Genomic DNA, 25040 nt, shown 5'->3' on the forward strand with positions numbered 1-25040 from the left:
GTCGTCGTCCACGCGACGTTTAAACAACAACACCCACCGTTTCTGGCCCGTGATATAGGGCACTCAGACACATTATACTGACTCCCGAGCCAACCAGTCCTTGTTGTACCCATTAATGCCGAACGCCAGGCAGGGACCAACAAGTACCAAATTTTAACGTCTTTTGGTATGACGCGGTCGGGGATCGAACCCGCGACCTTCCGCTCTCCGGGCGGACGCTCTAACCACTACACCACGGAGGATGAAGCAGCTGAAGCGAACATTCCTGTATGAATTCACTGGATATCATGTTTCATGCATCAGACTTAATGATCAAAATTACACATTTTGTGTTTGTAAAATAGTAGGTTCAAAGGTAATTGGTAAAAGGTAAAACTGCAACATATACGCATACCTAGATTTTTACAAATACATTAATTAAAAGCCTTGGTGTTTCAGGTCACCTTATGGCATAGAGCCGCGATAATCAATGCTATCATTCCAAGCTGTTCTAGTTTTTGACATTTATCTTATCAGTGGAAAGCTGTCGTTAGTTTTATTCCAGGACAACCATTTAATCGGCCACCAATTCGGGATCGCTGTGGTCTAGACATGTGGACGTCGTACCGGCTGCTGGCGTGGATACTCGCCCCGACCCTGCTTATTGGGGTAGGAAGGACAGAGATGTTCAAGGACCCTGGTTTTGAGGGTTCCAACCCGTCCTCGAACTGGATCTGTGCCGGGTGTAAAATGGACATCAGCAGTGATCACAGTCAAGGTCATCAGTCAGTCAGAATCACCGGAAGGTAAGTGGAATTTGTCATCAGTTTCAGCAAGGTGTGAACATGAAAGCGACAAAACGTTTGCCATAATCTTTACATATGAACCATTAAAGTAAATGATTTAGGTTTATTTATGTAAAAAAATATGCAAACACACAGGTTCACATATCGTAATAATACACTCGCATTGTTACTATCCGGATTAGAATTGATCTTCAGCAACTCATGCTCGTCGTAAGAGGCAACTAACGGGAACGGGTGGTCAGGCTCGCTGACACCAAGTGATATGTTATCGTATCTAAATTGCGCAGATCGAAGCTCATGATGCTGAATACTGGATTGTCTGGACCACCTCCATATATATACTAGCCACATACAGAAACTGTGCATTGTCAAAATATTATCCCAGTTGATAAGTACGATAACAATGTCAAAGGTACATATAAACTTTAACGGAGGGATCATGAGACCATAACAAGTCGGGAGAATTTCAATTGAAAAGTCAATCACAATGACGTCACGAGTCCACAAGCGGGACAGGGGTCAAACGACCATGTCACAAGCTCAATAACGGGTATGTCCACCATCGGCATTGAGAACAGCAGTGCATCGACGAGACATAGAGCCTATCAAACGTGCAAGGAATGTGCCAGGAGTGCTTGTGGGATGTCACGCCAGATTCTCTCAAGTTCTGTTGCAAGGTCAAGGACGTTATCTGGCGGATGAAGAAGACGGCGTAGACGTCGATCCATCTCGTCCCAAACATGCTCTATCGGGGAGAGATCCGGTGAATTTGCAGGCCAAGGCAGTAAGTCAACGTTGTGGTGTTGCAAGAAATCCATGGCAACCCTTGCCGTATGAGGGCGGGCATTGTCCTGTTGGAATGTTAACCCAGGGCGTTGCAGAAAAGGAATTGCCACAGGTCGAAGAATCTGATCCCTGTAGCCCACACCAGTTGAGTTGCCCTGAACAATCACCAAAGGAGTTCTCTGGCGTGCTGTTATTCCACCCCAAATCATCACGGAACCACCACCAAAGCGAGTCTTCTCCAAGACACAGGCCTGTGCATAACGTTCTCCCACGCGTCTATAGGCACGTTGACGTCCATCACTATGGGAAATGTGAAACCTGGACTCATCTGTAAAAACAACATTTCTCCACCAAAACAAGGGTCTGCGGACATGATTTCGGCACCACATTCGGCGAGCTTGTCGATGACGTTGTGTCAGGATAGGCCGTATGGCGGGACGTCGTGGTCTGATCCCGTGATGACGTAAACGTTGTCGAACTGTGTTGGGGTGGATACGGCGAAGTCCTGTGATGGTTCGGGCAGTCATCACTGCAGTCTGAAACCTGTGGCGATGATGGGTCACCCTTATCCATATGTCCTGTCTTGGCGTTGTTACACGTGGACGTCCATAACGTGGCCGATCGATGACGTCATTTGTGTTCTGGTAGCGTCTCACCAGTGCAGAAATGGTGTTCCGGTGGCAGTGGAAATGTGCAGCCACTTGTGGTTGAGACATTCCCCCACGGACCATCCCAATGGCCTCATGACGTTGTGCAGACGTGAGCCTTGGCATGCTATGCGTTTCAATAGCCGTTTACAACGATCGCAAGGGCAGGGGTTGAGCTTTCCAAAGTGACAGTATTGTGTGGCATTCATTTGCTCTGTTTCTAGTTCCCGGAATGCACGTGCAACAACGTATTGCACTCTGAAGGTCGAACCCACTGACGTCACGGAACGTGGCACGTGCATACATGTCACTAATCTCTGAGTTTGAATCCTTATGTGTCTACACAGGTTTGATAAATTTAGATTTTAAATTTTTGTATGCACAGTTTCTTTATGTGCCTAGTATAGTTAGGATATTGCTGAGTGCGGCGATAGAAGCAACAAACAAACAAACAAACTACTGGCCATACTATTGGCGATGGGTCATACAATCAAATATTATATGATACTTGAATCATATCATGAGTTGATGGTAATTGTCGTCCTTGCAGACAGGCCGACTGGGCGGGTCCTCAACAGACAGTTTACCTCAAGAGTGGCACACGCTATTTCATCCAGGCCCACATCAAACAACTCAATGATATTCACGGACACTTTTCCAGAAGTACACAGTTCTTGCAGACATTGAGAAAAATAGCGGTGAATATCAGAACAGTGACATTGAATCTGGCACTTGATGAAGTTGTTTTCTTTACTTGAAATAATATTCCGTCAATAACAAGGCAGATTCGATCGAAATGTTGCCTGAAAATGAGACCGATTACAACTGACAAAACGTTTTCAGTCTCTTTGAGAATTGTATCGAATGGTATTGACTTGCTCATTAATACTTTGTTTTGTCCTTCTTGACAGTAATGTCATTGACAAGGTTTAGGAAGGATATTACAAATATTCGAATCGCGCCTTTGTCTCCATTGTCGTCAGGCTACCCATTGTTGATGGGGCCCTTGGTTTGGTACCTCTTGGCGCAGATCAGGCGAGTGCCCGCGGCCTCCGCCGGGAGCACAGGCCTTCTGATATTCTGTGTAATGCAGAAGGCTGCAGTTTTAGGGAGTTCAAATATTTCCCAAAAGGTTCCTCGTAGGTCAGACGAGGCAGCGCTTCGTGGGAGAAGTCCCAAGCACAGTCTGGACTGCGTATGAAGAGTCAACGCCCTTAGTGCCAGGATCACTCGAACCCCCTTTGCTGCATTCAGTTATTTAGATCTGTAGATAATAATGATATATCTTACAACATGCAACTGTGGTGATTATACAAATTTTAAAAAGTAAAGATCACATAGTAATGCCATGTCCATATTGCATTGTGATACAGTAAGTACGGATCATACATACTGCATTATTTTTTATATTATTACCACAATGGTCGATAGGCCTTTTATGTTATTTCTCTTAATTATGTTTCTAGGTTCCCACGATTATTCTACTATCCTGGAAAACAAATCTGTGTACACCAAATCAGGATGGATTGAATTGTCTTCGTATTTCCAGTTTTTCAATTCCGGTAAGTAAGTTTCAAATGGTGCGTTCTGAATGTCCCTTCGAATGGTAGCAATGTTTGCCAATGCTTAGTGACAAACGTAATGTAACGATTGATTGATGCTAAAGGCCACGTAAAACTAAACCCACTCACACCTTCCACTGGTCCATGTTCAGATTACAAGAGTGTGTCTCTGAGGGTAAATGGACCATCCCCAGCCATCAACTTCAATATTGATTACATGTCGCTCTCGGAAATACCCGAGGACAAGAACTGGAAGTCCGAGGCAGACAAGAGAATCGACCAGCTCAGGAAGAACAACATACACTTTAAGTACGTTGTTTACATCATACAAACAATGTATCTGAAATAGATTAAGATTTATCAGAAATTAGAAATGTTACTCTGCTAATATCTATCTCGAAAAACAGTCGTATTCTAAACTGTACTGTTAGCACATATCTCTTTTAGTGTCTACTCTATCTGTCGGCAACCCCCTTAGGCCATTGCTTTGACTGACTGACTGACTGACTGAGTTTTGATTTACGCCGCTTTTAGGAATATTCCAGCAACATCACGGCGGGGGACACCAGAAATGGGCTTCACACATTGTACCCATGTGGGGATTCAAACCCGGGTCTTCGGCGTGACGAGCCAACGCTTTAACCACTAGGCTACCCCACCGCCCCCCATTGCTTTGAATCCTGGCGCTGTGGTCTCTTCCGTTGTGTAGAGCGGACGGTCGGTGGTTCGATCCCCTTACCCATCCTCGATAATCTCCAGGGTATACGTTACGATCACTCTCCACTATACCCTGGATGCATCCACGGCTTGACCCAATAATTATATTGCCTGCCTTTCCCGACTTTTTATCCAATCAGGTGTTTTCGCTGGGAAGTTGAGCGAACCAATCACAACTCACTTTCGCTTCTTAAATTATCTAACCGTTAAACTTGGCAACACAATTGATGCAGAGGTACTCTGGAAGAGGTAGAAGGAGTTCTCTCTTTCATATATTTTTTTAAAGTTTCAGATCTGTGAATTTGTCTTTATGATTTCCCCAAAAATCTCAGTGGCGCTGCGAACAAACCTTCGCTACTGCGATCGCTATCTTTGTTGACACTGGCAAGCTCGGATGTAACGGCGGCTTATCTGATTGGCTACTGTTAGAATGCGGAGCCAGCAAAGGGAGGTAATATAATTATCGGGCCAAGCCGTGGATGCATCCAGGGTATAGTGGAGAGTGATCGTTACGTATACCCTGGAGATTATCGAGGGTGTCCCCTTACCATGTAATTACGAAATCCGTTAATAGATGGTACTTATTGTTACCCTGCCTGGTGCTAGTCATAGATGGAATAAAACGAGGACTGGTCGGCCTGTAGTGTAGTGTGGTGTGGTGTGGTGTGGTGTGGCGGTGTGGTGTGGTGTGGTGTGGTGTGGTGTGGTGTGGTGTGGTGTGGTGTGGTGTGGTGTGGTGTGGTGTGGTGTGGTGTGGTGTGGTGTGGTGTGGTGTGGTGTGGTGTGTAGTGGTGTGGTGTAGTGGAGCGGAGGGGAGCGGAGTGGAGTGGAGGGAGGGGGAGGGGAGTTGAGAGGGGTATTAATCATCCGCGTTTCACTACGGCAGTTGATGTGCGTTATAAAACCGAAGAAACAGGCCCACGCACCTTAATGTGAGTGAGTGAGGGATTGTGCGCGTGTCATCTTGATGTTGGAGGAATGGCAAAGGTGACACAGGTCGCTGAATGGTGCCGACATACCAGCTTATGGTACATAATCAGACAAACCTTGATTCGAACCCATGATCTTCGGATCCTGGTTGGACTAGAGGACGAAGAGAAATGTAGAGCCTTAGAGCACGGGGTAACCCGAGACCCTTAATCCTAAACAATCTATACAAAATGGTAAGATGTTAACTGTCATCACGCCATATTAGTACTCTGCATTGAAATCGGATTGTATTTCTTTTGTTTTCAGTGTCCACGTGCCAAGTCATGTGTCAACGGCCGACCTAGAAATAGACGTACGTATCGGTGATATTTACATATGAGATGAACACAGCTAATGTCTGACTGACAGCCACAATTAGGCCTCCAACTTACATATGTTACACCATCTGTCAAACCATTCATTTGACCAAATGACTGATGAACATATTGTATTGTCCACCAGATTCATTCTAAGAAGTTCTTTTTTGGTATAAACAATTCCGTGCAGAAATTTATATTGAAAATCTAACAGTTTCACATCTCTTAAATTCTTTCTACAAGTATGGAAAATCAAATGCCAATCAAAATCAATACAGTCAAATAATGTTTCCCATTTTTGGCACATGTGAGGTTTAACATTTTCAGATAACAATTTATCATAGAATAATCTTGAACCTTTTCTTGGGGATATGAAATCCTTTTGGAGTGAATTTATTGTGAGGTCATTAATGTTTATATATCTATATTCCTTTAAAGTATTTTTCCAAGGTCCAGGTAAAATATATATAACATATCCAAGATCTAAGTAAGTACCTTTCATATCAAATATAAGCTTCAACTGATCAAAGGTTATAAGCCCATGTTCATCACAAAGATCTTTGATCGTCAAGATTCCACTTTTAGCCCAGTGACTAATGATGTGATTTGAGTTTTTGAAATTGTTATTCCACCATAAAGGTTGGGATAAGATTTCATTAATGTTCTCTGCATCTATGGTATTTTTGCTACAATATAATTTCCATGCCTTTAAAACATCTTTCCAAAAAGGATAATCAACTACAACTATATTCTGAAAATTTGCTCCATATGTTAGCATATCCTTAAAAGGAAAATTGCATGAGTTACCAGGATTTGGTTTTTTAAGTATAGTTTGAGTGTAGATAATTTCATGGCGTAAAAAAAGGTTTTAATATCAATCATCCGTAGCCCCCCCCCCCCCCCCCCCCCTCCTTGTTTTGTAATCTTTTTTTAAAGTGCTCCATTTGATTTTGTCATTTTTGTCATTACAGATGAATTTAAAAAGTACTCTCTCAAGCGGTGAGAAAATCATCTGGAGGGTTAGGTGAAGTGTTAAAAATAGGAACTAATTTTGAAAGAGCCAATGTCTTAATAACAGTAATTTTCCCTATCAGCGTCAAATGTCTTTTTCTCCAAGTTGCCAGTAATCTATTAATTTCTTCTAGTCTTTTCTTTGTGTTAATAACCCATAAATCATTCAAATCCGGAGTAAATTTAATTCCTAATACTTCAAATTGTTTTCTTTGCCATTGTATATTCAAATCTTGACATAGTATATCCCTGCTACCAGCTTTTGAGCCAATCCAGATTGCTTTAGTCTTATCTATGTTTATCTTTAGTCTTGACATGTTGTAAAATGTTGGAGCTGAGTCTTTATCAGGAGGCCAGGGTTTCATAAGGTGTAATTGTGCTGGTAGCAAGAGATGTGGAACCAAGAAATGCAAATGCTTTAAGAACAAACTTCTGTGCAAAAGCCGGTGTCATTCAAGTCTCACTTGTCAAAACAAGTAATGCAAAGCTCTATGTTGAAACTGGATAAATAAAGTGTTCACTTAATTTGTTTTGTGTGCGTTTCATTTTTTAACTTAAACGATTTGGTCACTTGGTCAAATGACTGAGAATTTTTAGTCTTTTGACCAAATGACTGATCGTTCTAGTAATTTGACCAAATGACTGAAATTATCAGTCATTTGGTCAAATGAATGGTTTGACAGATTGACTGTAACATATACATTGTTTAAGATATCTGTCACAAGTCACAAGTCGGAATAAACGAAGGGGACATACTAAACACCAATAATTACGAATATACCGTTAAATTGCTTACCATAAGTACTAATAAAATATATTTTGATGTCAATATGGATGAGCATTTTTATAGTGAACAATAATGCTGAATATAATTCCCGATTTATTTATATGGGAGACGTTATTTCTTGGGAGACGTTGGGGTAGCCTAGTGGTTAAACCGTTCATTCGTCACGACGAAGACCCGGGTTCGATTCACCACATAGGTACAATGTGTGAAGCCCATTTCTGGTGTCCCCTACCATGATATTGCTGGAATATTGCCAAAAACGGCGTAAAACTAAACTTACTCACTTAGTTCTTGTAGAGTGCCCTATATCAGTCCGTTATGCGCGTCACGTGACCTCTCTATTGGTAGCCTTGTGTTCGCAGCGTTCGTGTGTCCTCGTGAAGCCTAGCGTATTGCTGAAAGTTCCATAAATAAACATTCACTCATATGCTGTTATTCAGGTAGACCTAGTGAAGCACGGGTATCCTATCGGCTCGCAGACAACGTGGGAGGTGATGACACAACACCCACAGTATGCCAAACTGTTCTACTACATGTTCAACTGGGCCACCCTCAGCAACTATTATTGGGAGTGGTCGCCCCCACCCAGGGTACGCCCTAATGTATTTAACGCTGTAATGTAGATTGAGTGGCTATTTAGTCCGAGTCATCATTGTCAGCATTCTGGGTCACTACTACAAGTATGTCATTTACACAAATATAACAGGTATTGCATTCAAGAAGAAAACGACGAAAGCAAGTTGCATATTTCGATAGCTTAACGTCTTTTATCGCAGCTCATCCCGAGGTTAGATTCGAGTATTTCCTGCCATGATATGAATTTAATTTTGCCAAAGTAATTGTAAGACCCATCCTCGATAACTCCAGGGTATACGTTCCGATAACCCTCCACTATAGTTATCGAGAATGTTGTAAGACCATACTTCTCCCAAAACGGGCCCCAAGAACGACGATAATCGAAATAACAGTAGTGTTTTCCCTTACAGCATAACCCCGACTACAGCAAGGCCACTGCTGAGCTCAATGTCCTCCACCAACATGGGTAAGGCATTTCTATACATACAGGGGTGGCTGAAAGTGAGGTAAGAATTCGTAGGATTTATTGCACACCCGTAACAGCTGTATGTATTAAGTACAAGGGTTATGCTGGCAGCATATTTGTGCAGGCATCAAGTATATATTCAACTGATGATGAAGTTAGGTATCGTGTTAGAATAACCAAGAGGAAGCCTTCTCCATCAGTAGGGCCATACAAGTTGGGGATTGTGTTGAAAAATATCTAGCAACCGACTCCATGAAGGCAGTAGTACCTTTTAGCCACCAATGAAAGATCCTGATCTGCTTTGACAGACTATTTCTTACTGACACAAGCTGTTGTACGTCGCGTATCTAAAGTCTCAGTCCCGAATTTCCTAGATTCCATATGCGTAAAAGGAGAACTAGCAGTGGAAAAGGTATGAATGAAACACTGTATGCCAATGATAACACCACGATTGGTCAATGAAGTAATGGAATGAGTGAGTGAGTTTAGTTTTAACCACGAGGCTACCCCACCGCCCCAGTAATGGAATGAGCATCGGGTGGTAATGAATGTGTCACCCACTCGACCAGGTTTCGGCTGTTTACATGACATACCCCAGCTACGGAATAGCAGTTGCTTTGACGGTTAAGTGTACAAGGAAGAAGAATATTCTGGACTGTTGGTTTCTTATACAATTTTCCAAAATTGCCCAGGTTCCACCAAAATGATCAATATGTACGACCTATTCTCCCCCTAACGCATTGATTTGGTGTGATTAAGTTGACAATGTACGAACAGACACGTAACCCATTCACACATGCACTCATTAACTCATTGAGTCCAAAATGGACCTATTAATCTTAGCTTTTTCATACTCTTCCCAAATTCCATTGAAGCGTTCCTGTCCGAGCACATAACATATTCTGGGGTGCTGATCCCAAGTACACGCCCGACTGGGTGCAGGCTCTGAGTCCGGACCAGGTGAAGCAGGCCGTGGATGAGCGGATACAGTACATTGTCAAGGACACAAAGGGGAAGTAAGTGGAATGATTGCTACGAATAAGGTGGGAGACCGCCTTAGGCTGTTGACAGGGTCGGACGTGCTTGTCAGCCGCTCCGCTGTAAGGGCTATCGAGGGTCAAATATTGGCTTATTTTGCCATATTTGTGTGTTTTGTTGTCTCGCCTTGACTTACCGCACCACGTGGCCTCGGTTTTCGTGCATTGTGTCTGCGTGAAATTTTTCATTTCGTCTTGGTCACAGGAATATTTGGGTATGGAGAGCGACACTGATGGGGATGGGGATGATAATATTCACTCTACCTCATTTGAGGAAACCTCGACAGATGCTGAATTTGCAGAGAAATACGTGTCAATGATTTCCAAACGTTTGAAACGAAAACATGAGTATGACCGAGTTGTAAGTGATACGACTTCGTCATTACCTATCAAAAATTTGTTGTCATTCTTACTTCTGTTGACCCAAGATTACGTTTGACAAACTTGAGTCCAATTGCTTTGGCTCGGGATATCTATAAAAACATTGGTGATGTGGAGTATATGAAAAAACTGGAAAAGGGAGATTTAGTGATACACTGCAGGTCTGCTGAGCAACTTAACCTTGCACTGAATGTAGCGTGTGTCTGTGACGTTCGTGTCAAGAGTTCTGTCCCAAAGAGTCTTAGTGAATCTAAGGGAGTTATTTACAATGTTGACACAGATGTAAATGAGAATGAGATAGTTGAGCAATTGAAAAGTCAAAAGGTTAAAAGTGCCCAAAGACTTTTGCGTGGAAAAGAAAAGGAACTTACTAATTCCATTCTTCTTACTTTCTCAACCCCACATTTGCCTGAACGTGTTAGGATGTATTATCAGTCCTTTCGAGTGCGTCTGTATATCCCACCAGCTATTGGATGCTACAATTGCCAGAAATTTGGCCATGTTTCAACCCGATGTAAAAGTAAAAAGCCTGTATGTCCCAGGTGCAGTGGTGAGCACAAAGTAGAAAAATTGTTCGAAAAAGTATCGAAGTGTTACAATTGTGGTGGTAGCCACAGTGCTGCCTACAAGGGATGAGAAATACAAGGAGGCAGTATCTGTGCAAAGGGTACGAGTAGAGAGTAAACTGTCTTATGCTGAAGCAACTCGTATAGTCAAGTCCACTCCAACTCCATCTCATGCAGCTACTGTAACCGCCGCTCAGAAATCACGATCTGTGTCTGTACAAGCCTCACAATCAACAGTTGGAACCCGTCCTGTTCCTCTTGCAGCTACATCTGGGTCTAACCCTACCTGTATTTGTAAATGTCAGTCACGAGAGTCAAATTTAAGCCAGTGTGTATCAAATCCACCTGTTACAGCTCAAGTCAGGACAGACTAACCAGCAATCTGAATACTAAAAATCCTCGGAGAGGTTGTTGTGCTATATTTATTAAGACTGATTTGTCGTATCAGGTTCAAGAATTACCAAATACAGTGTATGAGGCTAACGCAGTAAAAATTCATTATGAGGAAGATAAAGCCATTTCTATTGTTAATATTTATAATACAGGCAAGCCAAACGTAGATGAATATCTGAAATTAATTGATCCCAATGGAGGCCCATATTTGGGGACTTTAACAGCCATAATATGTTTGGGGGAAGCAACAAGACGGATTATAATGGTCAGATTGTTGAACAATTTTTAGATGAAGCAGATCTTGTCCTTTTAAACGATGGTAATGGACTTTTTCTCCTTTAGATCTATCAATGATATCATCACACATAGCCATTAAGTGTAACTGGGATGTATTTCAGGAAGATGAGTTAGGTAGTGACCACTTTCCTGTTTTTACTGAAATTCAGGTTCGACCATATCGTGATTCTTGTGATAAAGTCCCTCTGTGGAAACTCAAGAAGGCTAATTGGGCACTTTTTTCTAGTCTGTGTACTGAACATATCACATCTGATCTTATAAATGATGATGTTAATATGTCTAATGAAAATATCACAACACAATTAATAAGAATTGCAGAAGAGTCCATTGGAAAATCGTCTGTTAAGGAAGCGGCATTCCCGCCAAAGTCCTGGTGGAATGACAGCTGTGAAAATGCCAATATCGCAAGGAAAAAAGCATATAATAAGGTTCGCCACTCGTCATTGCCATGTGATTTGGCTGATTTTCGTAAGAAACGAGCTACGTTCCAACGTATTGTACGGAGTACAAAACGATTGAGCTGGAGGGAATATATTTCTAATATTAATAGATTTACATCATTAACTAGAATCTGGTCCAAGGTGAAAACGATCGGTGAAAATAATATTCGTTCACCTATACCGGTAATGGGAGAAGCTGGAGAACACGTATCAAAAAGTCAGAAAGTAAATGCTCTTGTTAAACAATTTAAATCTGTTAGCAGTTCTGAAACTTATTGTCATGAATTCAGAGAATATAAACAAGTCTTTGAAACAAACTTTATGCCTGAAATGTCTTCTGCCATGTTGGAAAGTAGCTTGGAAATCAATACAGCTATCACTCATGATGAACTTAAGGCAGCCATATCAAGAACACATAATTCGGCACCAGGCGCGGATGAGTTGTGCTATGAAATGTTTAAGCATATGCCAGATTCTACTCTGGCAGTTATTCGGGAACTGTTGAACTTAAGTTGGTGTTCTGGATCCTTGCCTAGGACATGGAGACATGCAATAATAGTTCCAGTGCCCAAACCAGGAAAAGATCCATCGCTTCCTGCACCATATAGACCGATTGCTCTCACTTCTAATTTATGTAAAATCATGGAGAGAATAGTTACTAATCGCCTGAACTATTATCTTGAACGAAATGAGCTTCTTACCCACATCCAGTCAGGATTCAGAAAGGGGCGTTCATGTATAGATCAGCATGTTCGTCTGGAAACTGAAGCACAGAAGGCTTTATGCAACCAGGAATACATGTTGTGTGTAGGTTCTGGATCACTTTCAACCAAAGCCTCTGCAAAGCCTTATTTCACAAGTAAGGCTTTGGTCGGATATAGCTCTTGCTACCATTACCCCTACTACAAAAGTTGGGGGATGCGAACGCACCTCCTAGCCGCGCTACCGGGGGCATGGCTGGAGTGTGTTGGTATCCTGGGATTGCACCATCCAATACTGGGCTGCGTCTAACGTGCCGCTATGGCACTAGCGTGCGCTATGGCACTATTGTGCCGCTATACCATGTTTACCTCGATGAAACAGTTTAATGTGAATCGCCTATGATCTCTTTGGTGTTTGTAATAAAGGCTTGCGGGCTTTTTCACCTTGTTCTATGTACTTTTTTTCTCGTCCTCGCTGATAGTAGACTTACGAGACTTGGATCGAATCTCTTGTTTCATTTTGTTATATTTTGTGAGTTCAGAGAGTATTGAACTAAACTCATCCTCTGAGATCTTACTGTCAGTAAGTGCCGTGGAAATACGCTCACTTACTGTGTTCAGTTTTGCTTCGGCCAGAACCCTGATCTCGTCGTGTTTCAATGCCTTACGATGCAGTCTACGTGATGCCAACTTAAGCACCAACCCTAACACCCCTGCCACCCCAGCTGTTATTTCAATGCCTAGCACTATAGGTGCAGCCACGATGGTAGCTAACAACCCAACACCTGCCGCTCCCAGCCCCATGCTGGTTGCCATAAGGGCAGCGTCAGCTCCGTCCACGATATTGAAAGCTCTATGGTACTTTTTACATAGTGCTTTACGTGTGTCGCGGTCTTGTTCTAGTTGACGTTTCACATCACATAACTGCCTCAAAGCGGAACCGTCTCACGGTTTCCAGGGTCTTCGCTACTTCCTCTATGACTGGGTAGCCCCATTCTGCGTGCCTATAATATATCTGGGGAAATATTTTTTAATTGGGTATCAGTTAATAACCGATCAACGTACTTGAAGTTTATAAGGCCTACATCCTCAGATAGGTGAATAGTGGAAAGGTCAATAGGTAATCCTTGGCTACCTACCCTAAATATCTTGGAGCTTATTAAGGGGGGCAGCAACCCCCCACTCGAGTCCCGTCGTATAATGATATTACAATGGTAGTCAGGGTTAAAGCCAACATGACCAAGTTGTATGCTCACCCCAGATAAAAGGCCCAATGAGTACTTCATACGGACGTTTTTTAAAAAGAGTATTATGATTAATGTGGAGCCTGGGGGCATAAACTTAGGAAATGGTAGGTCAGAGTATATCTTAAGCGATAACTGTGCCGTGCCCTGGGTAGATCTAACATGTAACCAGGGTGATTTGGGATTTGGGAAATTCTAATTTGTTTATAGCCGTCGGGTTGAAACCCCGAGCAAGATACGCTGTTCTTAATTTCAGCGATATACCTACCATCATGAAAAGACACGTAAGGTGTGGTGAGGGTTATGTTGAGCAACCATTCGGACTCCATAAAGTGGTTGTGTAGATTTCTCATAAAGTCGTCTGGCAGGCTCATCAGCATGTACACACCACCTATTAATTGTAGGACGTACAAGGCGTCTTCGAACCAGGCTGATCGAATCCCTCTAGGTCCCTGAGTGTGAGTTTGGGCAGATGATCGGCCATTGCTGCCCGCCTATACACGTTGTCTTTCAAGTGTAGGATGTATGAGCCACCTTCATCACCAGGCTGATCGAATCCCTCCATGTCCCCTAGGTCGTTAAGCGTAGTGTTGGGACGATGACTGGTCATTGCTATAATACTATTACGATATAATTTCCAACTGGTTTTCTGATAATAGTTCAGGGGTTAACTTCACCCCATGAAGTGTATGTTGTCAGGTAGGAAGATCTTGGTTAGTGATATAGTGTTTTCCACGATCACGGTGACACCCTGCAGACTGGTGTTGGAGCCGACACCCACCCCATGCGTAAACTGTGCAAAGCGTGATACTGGTGTCGTTTCACCCACCCAAGTTTGATCCCCTTCACGATCTCGACATCATTCCCGATGGTTCCCCTAGGTAGACTTTGATGATCAGTGTTGAGTTCGCCGGTAGACTCTCTAGTATCCTGACCACGCCTTCAAATTCAGACACCAACTGCAATGTCACGTTTTGCATGCCCGCTTTACTCGATAGCATGTGGGCTGCCATACTGGCGACTGGGCTGATGACTACGCTACGTCTCTGAGTCGGGACGTAAGCCACGAGCAGGGTTCCGTTGTTAACGACTTTGTTTAGGTGGTTGTCTTTGTTATCCGTGAACACGTAGGGGGAGCCAAGCCTAATATTGAGAAACCAGTCGTCTTTATCAGGTAACAACACCCACTTGTCATCTTCGGTGAAGACGAGTGTATATGGCGTGTTTCGGGCGACGGTAGTGCTCTCAACATCGTCTAAGTCGAACAATTTGCCCCGAACGATGGGTATATTATCCAATTATCATTACCGGTGGTGACTAGGGTGTACTTAGTGTTGACTACCGCTCTTGAGGTATCTACTATATCACCTAGGGCTCCACGGAGAGGACTTCAACAGCGTTTGTAAATGTTGTTTTCAGTTGCAAAGGCGTACAATTTACCATCTACTCCGGGGCGTCGAGCCGCGTGTGTCCCGAGGTCGGAGATCCCCACATTGACGCATTTTTCACCCGGGCCCTTGTGGCTGGTCATTTTATGTGAAGCGTTAAGCTGAGGTATCCTATATTCACGGGATTATGATTTATATCTAACACCGATATTATCAGCTCAGGTATGTTGCCCTGAGTCAACCTCTTATACTGCCGTGGTGAAAACGACTCGGTTCTACCGTCGTTGTATTTCTCCGTTTTCACCGGCCGCGGCTCTCAGTATAGTGGAAGGGTGACCCCTTGAATGTTATGCGTTGTGCTCACCTGACCTAGATGAATGTACAGCTCTCGGTGCGGTACTAGGTCGGGTAACTTCGATGCCTGTGACGGTTGTTGTTGGTTTTATCTCGTCAGGTGACATACCGAGTGTTTTCGCCAATGGCGGCCGAGCCTCAAGGAGTTTCTTCCGTTGTTGATTAACACCACTGTGCCGTTTGAGTCGTTCATCTTGAGTTCGGCTCCCAGGGGTTTGAAGACCTCATCGCTTAGCGAGCACTGCGCTGTAGTAGCCGTCAGTTATCTGGCTGCGAGTTCCACTAACGAACAGCTTATTGTTGCTGGCGTTGATGTTAGTCCATTGCGGTAGGTAGGTGATATCGCAGAGTCGCGACTTCGAGTTGACAGGGACGTATTATCGATCGCGTGCGTCAGCTGAACTGCCTCACCGCTCGTTATTCCTGGAAGTGTTATGTACATGTTAGAGTATATATGCTCATTATATAATAGTTTTAAAATGTATTCCCAAGGAGGAGCCCTGGTGTGTCTTACTCCCCTGGAGTGTTTTACCCTAAACTGGACATAGATTTCTCACCCATGAAGATCGCGGTTGCTGATGGGATGTATTTCAACGCCCAGCTTTTAGATGTGTTCAGCCTGTATAAATTTTCGGTGACTAACGCTAAGGTAGTTCATGCTTGGTTCAACAACCCGATGCAGTTCTGGCAGAATCAACTCAACTTCGCCGTGTGGTGCGCTACTAGCGGGGTGTGGTGTGACATTGACCGACACTTTCGGCGTGGACGCTGAGTCAGTCTGTGTTCAAGTTCCACGTGTACTACCAGGTCAGGCGTATCCTTAAAGAAATCAGCGTCCCGCTCCCACAGGACAATGCATGGAACCCATTAAACAACAAGTACGATAGGCGAGCCTATGAACGTATTTGCAACGAATTCGAACTAAACCCGAAGACGGATTGGCGTTTGCGGGGCGAACCACGGGTTGGGTATCCCCATCGTTCACCAAATGCCCTTGTGGAAGCCAGCAAACTGCTGGTGAAGATTGGGGATACAAGTCGTATCATCTCTTCACAACCAACGAGTGGGATGACCGTTACATGGCTTTCAATGCCAACAAGAATTACAGAGTCTGGAGGTTTGATCAGGGAGGGGCAGCGGATGACTGGAAAAAGTTTATGTTGGACACGTCGAAGGGTTTACTCGTGCGGCACTGAACGCTTAAACGACTCGATTCGAACGTACGTGTGGGCGGTGTTGGGTGCGCAGACGCAAACGCGTTCCAGTATTATCGGTAAAGGGGACTGCTTACGGCGCTCAGAAACAGTTCGTTGTCAGCGTAGAGGATGCTATCAATGCTCCAGTTGATCTCCCGAGTGCCATCAAACGCTACCAAGACGTGTTGGAATATGCCAGGTCGAAAGTCGACTACGTGTTCGACGTGGGGTTGTACATGGCTCCGAGTGATATGCAACTGAGAGTAAAAAGTGGTGGGCTACAACAACGAAATAGTTGTAGCCACGGCGGACCAAAAGTTGAAGCGTCAACCTCGATGTCAACGTCCCCGTCCCACCACCCACGACCCGGTGAAGCGGGTATAGTGGCGCCACCCCGGAGCCTAGGGTTCAACCAACACCCCTGTGGGGTGGCCCCACAACCTGCAGCCTCAATCAGCAGCACATCGATCGTAAAACAGCCCTGGTGGTTGGTGGGGTAGCTTTGGGGCTTATTTGGTTAAAATTTCTTAGCGCTACGTACACCAAACCCACCATGGCGACAATGGCTGCCCACAGGTTTTGACTAAGCCACGTGGCAGTTTTAGCCAGAGCACCCAGCAGCCACGAGACGATGCTACCCAGGATGCGGGTAGGGCTTCGGCAGCCTTACCAGCCAGTTTAGCCAGGGCCTCCCGAGTTTTTATCCACTCTTTGACACCACCTGTGGGTGCAGGCGTGTGGGGTGTACCCCGCCGCCGGCGTGGGGCTACCCGTCAGTGACACCACCAGGGTTGATATGATGAAGCCCAATGCGGTCAGAATGCTGGCGATGGTGATGCCTTGCTCCGGAACAGGATCGAATCCTGTCAGCTAGCGTGGTGTCTTCATTTAGGACTCGATCGATGGTTTCCCGTACTCTACTGATCTGTGATCGGGGGGCTTCCGGTTAGAGGAAGCGGATTCCAACCGAGTCCGTCTCTCGTCTTCAAGTTTTTTATTCTCTCCTCGATACGACGTTTCATATCACCATCCGCCCGGTGAGTTTTATTTTCTCATGGCGATGTGCTCATCGATTTCATTAAGTTTCCCCATGTTGTTCACGAGTTCTCGGCGTACATGTTTCAAGGCTTCGTCTAGGCCTCGCCCAGTTCCCTCAGGGGAAATTCGAGACCCGGCAAGGGTTTGTCATGATGCGTGGTCAATAGTTTTCGATACTGTCCGGCGTTTCTTTAGCATCCCAGTATTGGCCCTGGCTGCTTGCAGATCTTGGGCGGACGCTTTGGGGAAGCTTTGGCCGCGCGCCGCCGTAATCTATGAAGCCTAGTTCATCACGGATCAGCTGACCCCCATGGCGACTGGTGAGTGTTGACAAAGCAAGCGGCTTCCGTCTTTTTTATGATATCGATCCCGGGTGAGCCTTCAATCGCAGCGTGCCCTTCTTATCGACGGTAAACTTGGAATAGTCCCTCCCCAACGGCTTGATGTTGTCTCTATTTTCAACTGCGTTGTAATAATCGTCGACAGCAGGCTGTATAAGTTCAGTACTTAAGGGGGTAGTGAATGAGGTGTCATCCTCGAATGCCTGGGCACTATCATCCCACATATCATCCATAGGTATGTACTCTGCCATTATTTAGTATTAAAATATATTTCATTTATATAACAATGTACGGTAGAAAACTAGATCCTTTCAGAAGATCAAGAGAGCCTCTAGGTGCCAGAGCCGTGCGCCAGTCGGTGACCATCACCAACAATCCCAGCAAGATAGACCAGAATCAAACTCTGCTGGTTAGATTCCCAAACCTTGGCGAGAATGACCTCATTGTACCAGGCGCGGTTCGACTGGCGTTCAACCTCACGTTGACCTCCACCAGCGACAAAGCGTGAGCTAGTGCGGAGCGTAGGTCGAGCCATCATCAAAGAAAACCACCATCAAGATCAGCGGTAGCGAGGTGCTGAGCATCGGCGACAGCGGCGTGTTTCACTGCTACGGGGATCTCTGGAAGCGAGGAGAGCGTGTCAATGGCGTGTACCAGGGTATCAACAAATCGACCCGGTCGCGCATAGGGTATGCCTTCACGCCAAGACCAGCTAGACAAGATCGCGGACGGTGAAAAGGCCATCGCTCAAGCGTCACGGGAACCCGGTTCTGCGTGCCGCTCGACTTCGAGTTGCTCACGGGGGACAGCGCCGTTTTACCAGGCAGCGCTGGGTGATAGGCTTGAATACGAGCTAACGTTTGCGACTACAGCAAAGTAGTGCGTACGCCGAGCGGTGATGAGGCCAGTTCGCCATAGACAACATCTCTCTGGAGTTCGACATGGTCACTAGCCCAGAGCTGGCCAGGCAGGTTCGAAGCCAGTACTCTGGGAAGATGGCCATCCTGTACGACCGCATACTGAGGCATAGATCAGTCGTGCGAGATAAGAAGCGACACTGTGTGGAATATCAACCTGAGCGTGCGGTAGCGATCGATGAAAGGCATCCTGGTCGTCCCCGTGGAGGATTACGAGCCGTTCGGAGGGACAGCGAAGTTTTCAACCCGAGATTGAAAAGGTGGAAGTGACCATCGAGGGCGTGCCCAACCAGCTGTTCAGTCATGGTATGAGGCCATACCAGCAGTGGGATGAGATAAAAAGCTACCAGCCAAACAACACCACATAACCAAGGACCTGGACCTATCCTCCGTGAAGATCGGTGAATACCTGACCACCAAGTACGCCCTATGGTTGGACATGCGATCCACAGATGGCGATAAACTACACGGTAGCGGCGCCGCATAGACAATGGCAGCGAGGGATTACTATCCAGATTACCAAGAAGGCTCAACCCGCTGGTAAGTTGAAATTATATCTATGCGTTATTATGGATGGCGCAACTTAATATAGACAATGGGAGATTCGTGCAGGCCATCTACTGATTTGCCTGCCCGGCAAGCCATCACTGCCTGCCAGCAAGCTATTGCTACCCGCGACCCACACTGCGCCATAGTGTCGCGGGCAGACGGGCTGTGGGAAGACCGTTTTCGTGTTGGATATGTTGGAGGGTTACTACAAGGATGTGTTTGATAACATCGTTATCATGTGCCCTACTCTGAGCATGAATAAAACGTACGGAAAGACCTTGGGTGATGACGGACCGGACGTACACAAAGTCGACCGGGAACACGCCTACAGGACTGGTTGAAAGCTCTTCACGAGAAATTTAAAGGGAACCGACGCTGTTCATACTGGATGACTGCAGCGCTAATCGTGAGATAACAAAAAGAGACATGCTATCGTACCTGGCCTTCTCCGGCCGACACGCAAATCACAGCGTCTGGGTACTAGCGCCAGAAGTTCAACTTCGGTGTTGAAAGACCTCAGGGAGCAGACGCGATGGGTGGCCTTATTTCACTGCAAGGACAGGGATTCGTTCGAGAGTGTTTGAGAAACGATGTGATGAGCAAATTAGAGCGGGAGCGGGTGAAGAAACAGCTCGCTGAAACTAAACACACGCTAAGCTCGTGCTCAAGACCGACCAACCAGTAGCATATAGGGTGTTTTAGCTTAGCAAAGCTTAGCAAAGCTTAGCAAAGCTTAGCTTAGCAATGCTTAGTAAATGCTTAGCATTTAGTTATAGCTATGGTATTTGAAGTGTTCGTCGTGTGCAACTTAACCTTCATTTCCTGTGTTTTGCCTGCATAGGGTATTATATAGTTAAAACTAAATCTTACTTGTTATATTATAAGATGGAGTGTGAGGAATTGCTCGAACAATTGTTGGTACCCCAATCCCACAGGTGGACGATGCAAGCGAGAGAAACTGGTGGCGTTGGCTGTTGGTGGCAAAGCCAAACATTACTTTGGGAAGTACACTCCAGATAAAATTCACAAAATGACAGCCCGAAGAAATCGATAAGCTGTACGCTAGATACGAGTCCGGCTCGGAGCAGAGATGACAAAGACAATAGGATCGGCTATGACCCAGATATACACTGGTATTGCGTCATACTTCCTTCCCATTCCCCAGGCGTCGACTTTACCTGTGGGAAGACCTCGAGAAAGACCCTTTTATCGACACGCCTTGAGCTCTATTAGCTGCGAGCTGTACCACAAATATGGTATGTTGTTAGCCCGGTGACGGCGGCGATTATTACGGCAAAGCATTGTCAATTTGAGAGGAAAAATAATAATAATAGTATAGATGGATGCACAGGAGACACCACACAGGAGGGAGAAACCTCCACGTTGGAGAAACCACAACTGGCGGGAACCCCAAAGTTGGGGGAACCCCAACCCTACAGTAACCAGTAACCAGGCAGAAGAATCCTAAAGAGTAGCTGCCGGTAAAAACGGTGGTGTAACCAACATAAAATTATCAGGGTGACTCACCCGGGCGTCTCTTGTTGGTTGTAGGCGTAACTGCTGCCGTGGCTATCTCGTGGTTATATACGACACAGGAATCCCAGGGAGGAGACCCCAGTGAGGAATCCTAAGGATTCGGTGACCCTCTCCCACAATTAGAGGTCGACCATATCATGTTATAATTTAATATTTTTATATCATATACATAATGTCTGAGGGGAAAACGTTCGTCAACGACGCATACCACGCCACAGTGGTCGCCAGTCTAGCCGTAGGATACGCTCGGTTGACCAAACTGGTGCTTAAACAACCAACTATCAAGCTAGATTTCAACCTGCAGGATATGGGTATGCTCATAATGAACCTTGGTATGGCGATGGCTACAAAAGACATCCTAGTAAAACAAGGGATACTACCTGAAAATATTATGAAGTAAAGATGGCCACGATAGCTATGATGGTCGGTGGGGCGTTAGTGAATGCCCTGGCATTTTCCGGGAGTAATTTCCTCTTCTCGAAACTACGAGAGTCACACGCGGCTGAAATACAGGAAGAGAAGCGGCATGATCTGGCTATTGAGAAATTACAGGCTGCCCAATCCGAATGCGCTAAAAACGCCTCCAGAGGATCGATTACATTAACGAACAACTCAGGCGTGAAAACCATGCCGTTCAAACATTCCACGATGTTGCGCCTTGGCGAAAGAATACTACTTACTAACTGGTAAACAGTTGCAACCACTCAATAAACCCACACTCGCTCAGTACTACACACCATCCAAGGGGCAAATGGACCGTGAACTGGGCTTCATAAGCTGGGTATAGCAGCGACTGCATTGGTTCTTGAAACAATTAGACTAAATACCCATATAAGTATGCTAAACATGAGACCTGCTCCATACCGATGCGAATACATACTTATGGGAAGACCGAGGCCTGTGGTAGGAAATGCAGGACTCAGGGGTACTGTTGTTTCCACATGGGAAGCCCTAACTACGTGTGTTCTGTGTGTGGTATAGGGGTTAAAGGGCACTACTGTCTATGTAAAGCTCACGGGGCGAACGTAGTCAGACATCACCTCATCTACGAGAATAAAAAGGCCTACATAAAAGAGCGTGAGGCGACTTCTCAAGATAGCAGTGTAAAGGCTACAGTGTCCCAATTAGAGATTATACACACCTACGTATAGCTATGTTTGTGGAAATTGAGCCCAGGGAAGGTTGCCTGAGCAGCTGGCAGATGGATGTGGGGAAAAGTATAGATATCAGTGTCCTCAAACCCATGATTATTAGGGAACTATATAAGGGGTGCTCGTTTACAATCATGGTAAAAGTAGGGTTTGATGTGCCATGGGCTGGGCACACTTGGAATTACTTTGATGGTGGGCGAGTAGATGTGCATGGGGATATAGATATACTTGTTGGGGACTCGTTGCAAGTAATACAAAACACCCTACTATGCTGCGCATATTCCGGGTGGGTTGAGGGAATAATCGATAAGGTGTATCTTGATTTTTACCTTTACGGTGGGCCAATTAGACATTGGTTCTCTTAGGTGTGTATGCGCAACTATGACCACTGTTGGTGAACTCAAACAAATTAAGCCAGGCAGAGAGGTGTGATCGGGTATTCTCGAATCACGAAAACCAGCATTGTTGAGATTACTAGGTTTAGAAGCCCCTCCTACGGTAAAACAATTAAAAGCTCAAGCAAAACAGCTTGGATTCACGGGTTATTCAAACCTGGGGAGAGCGGGTTAATCGCATTGTTATCACATGCCCCGTAGCAAAACCTCCCACTGTAAAACAATTGAAAGTTCAGGCACGTGATTTGGGGTTAGGGGATATTCCCGAATGAGAAACCACAGCTTGTAGAACTGTTACGGCAGAATAGAGCTGTCGACCTACAGTTCGTGCGCACTGGCGTGCTGTAGGCAACTATTTGAGAGGCTGGCGTATGCATGTTGATAGGAACATAGATATCGCAGATATCAAACCTCTGATAGCTGATAAGGTCAACCAGGAACTAACCAGTCTAGGAAGTATCAAATTTCAAATCACAGTTAAAATGTCACTCGATAAGCAGGTGGGGAGGTGTCACTGAGTACGTTCAGCCTTACTTCGGGGTAAACAAGAGGTCGTGACCCATATAGAGACCATTGACGCATCAATCGATACTAGTTTTCAGCAGATAAGAGAATACCTAGAGCGCTACACACTTGGGGTCGGGTGGACTGTAGATAAAATCGATAATGTCTATCTAGACATAGCTAACTACGTGCCGTTCAGAGGCGGGTCATACCTAGACTTGCCTCCCTACTATAGGAAAAAACATGCCATAGTCAACGTCAGGAATAGAGGAGACGATTGCTTGAGGTTAGCTATCAGGTCAGCCTTGTTTCCAGCTGACACTAATTCGAACAGGCCTTCTAGTTATCCCCAAGACGATGGGCTCAACTGGGATGGTATAGATGAACCCACCCCCATATCCCAGATAACTAAAATAGAAAAACAGAATAATCTAGCTATAAATGTCTTTGGGCACGAAGGTAACACAACAATAGTGCACAGGGTCAGCCCAGTGGTGGGGAAACCCCAACTGGTGGGGAAACGTGTTATCAATATATTCATGATCCAGCGAGGTGACAAGTACCACTACGCTTGGATAAAACACTTTAGCAGGCTGTTGTATGACCAATCGGCACACAGAGAAAAGACCCACTTCTGCGAACGGTGCCTACATGGCTTCACACGAGCTGATTTATTAGAATCCCACCGGGAGGATTGCCAAGGTGTGGGGCAGACGGCTATACGAGTCGACATGCCTAAAGAAGGTGACAATATCCTAAAATTCGGTAACCACAAGAACCAAATGTCTGTGCCTTATATCATATACGCCGACTTTGAAGCCTTGGTTAAACCAGTTGTTGGGGATACCCCAACAGTTGAGGCTGTTGGGGTACCCCACCACCTCAAAACACAGGAGCATGAAGCCTGTGGGTTTGGATACATTGTCGTCCGTTGTGATGGGGAAACGAAAGCTCCCGTAGTGTATAGGGGCCCTGACGCGGCTGAAAGGTTTCTAAAGTGTTTGCAGGAGGAAGAAAAAATTATTAGGAATGCACTGTATAGAGTCGCTCCCATGCGTATGACCCGAGCCGACAGGCTAGCTCACGCCTGTAGCACTAACTGTCACGTGTGTGACTCACCACTGAATGGTGATTCGGTGAGAGATCACTGCCACGTAACCGGTAAGTATAGAGGCGCGGCTCACAGCACGTGTAACCTCAAGCTTAGAATCAACCCTAAGACAATAAACATCCCGTTGTCTTTCACAACTTGAGAGGGTACGACTCTCACTTAATCATGCAGGCCATCGCGAAAATCGATGGTAATATAACGTGCATCCCCAACAACATGGAGAGATACATCTCCTTCAGCTTAAACGGCCTTAGGTTCATAGATTCAGTACAATTTCTATTGTCTTCATTAGACAGTCTGGTCAAGGCCAACGATACCTTCCCTATCACCGACCGATACACAGACGCCGAGACTAGACCCCTGCTTATGAGGAAGGGTGTGTACCCCTATGAGTACATGGATAGTTGGGCCAAGTTCGCGAGACCAGACTACCCCCCATCAGAGAATTTTACAGCAATCTGACCGACTCGGAAATATCCCAAGACGATTACTCGCACGCTATTAATGTATGGAATAAACTGGGTTGTAAGAACCTGGGGGATTATCACGACCTGTACTTGAGGACAGATGTACTGCTGTTAGCCGACGTGTTTGAGACGTTTAGGCGGACATGTTTCAAGCAGTATAAACTCGACCCGCGTGGTATTACACCAGCCCAGGTCTGTCGTGGGATGCCTTGCTTAAAAGACCGGAGTTAAGTTGGAATTGCTTACAGATTATGACATGCACCTATTCATTGAGAAAGGCTTGCGAGGTGGGATCTCCATGGCAACCAAGCGATCTGCGAAAGCAAATAATCAATACGTTAAGGGCTATGACCCTAGCAAGCCAACCAATCACATTCTCTACCTCGGCGCCAACAACCTGTATGGCTGGGC

The 25040-nt window shown here is 45.3% G+C and overlaps 1 protein-coding gene across 1 annotated transcript in view; it reads left to right on the plus strand.

Moving 5' to 3' along the window:
• Nucleotides 1-530: 530 nt before the first annotated feature.
• The window catches only part of LOC124256560 (anti-sigma-I factor RsgI6-like), a 36762-nt gene continuing 12252 nt past the window's right edge, over nucleotides 531-25040 (plus strand). The window contains exons 1-8 of the mRNA XM_046690544.1: nucleotides 531-785; nucleotides 2769-2916; nucleotides 3685-3780; nucleotides 3933-4089; nucleotides 5734-5779; nucleotides 8022-8171; nucleotides 8568-8623; nucleotides 9499-9639. Coding sequence (XP_046546500.1) covers nucleotides 3998-4089; nucleotides 5734-5779; nucleotides 8022-8171; nucleotides 8568-8623; nucleotides 9499-9639 — 485 coding nt within the window. The 5' untranslated portion in view covers nucleotides 531-785; nucleotides 2769-2916; nucleotides 3685-3780; nucleotides 3933-3997. The remainder of the gene's footprint in view (nucleotides 786-2768; nucleotides 2917-3684; nucleotides 3781-3932; nucleotides 4090-5733; nucleotides 5780-8021; nucleotides 8172-8567; nucleotides 8624-9498; nucleotides 9640-25040) is intronic.

This window comes from Haliotis rubra, unplaced genomic scaffold (assembly GCF_003918875.1).
Source record: "Haliotis rubra isolate DU_JTF1 unplaced genomic scaffold, ASM391887v1 Scf63, whole genome shotgun sequence".
In the NCBI taxonomy this organism is placed as follows: Eukaryota; Metazoa; Mollusca; class Gastropoda; order Lepetellida; family Haliotidae; genus Haliotis; species Haliotis rubra.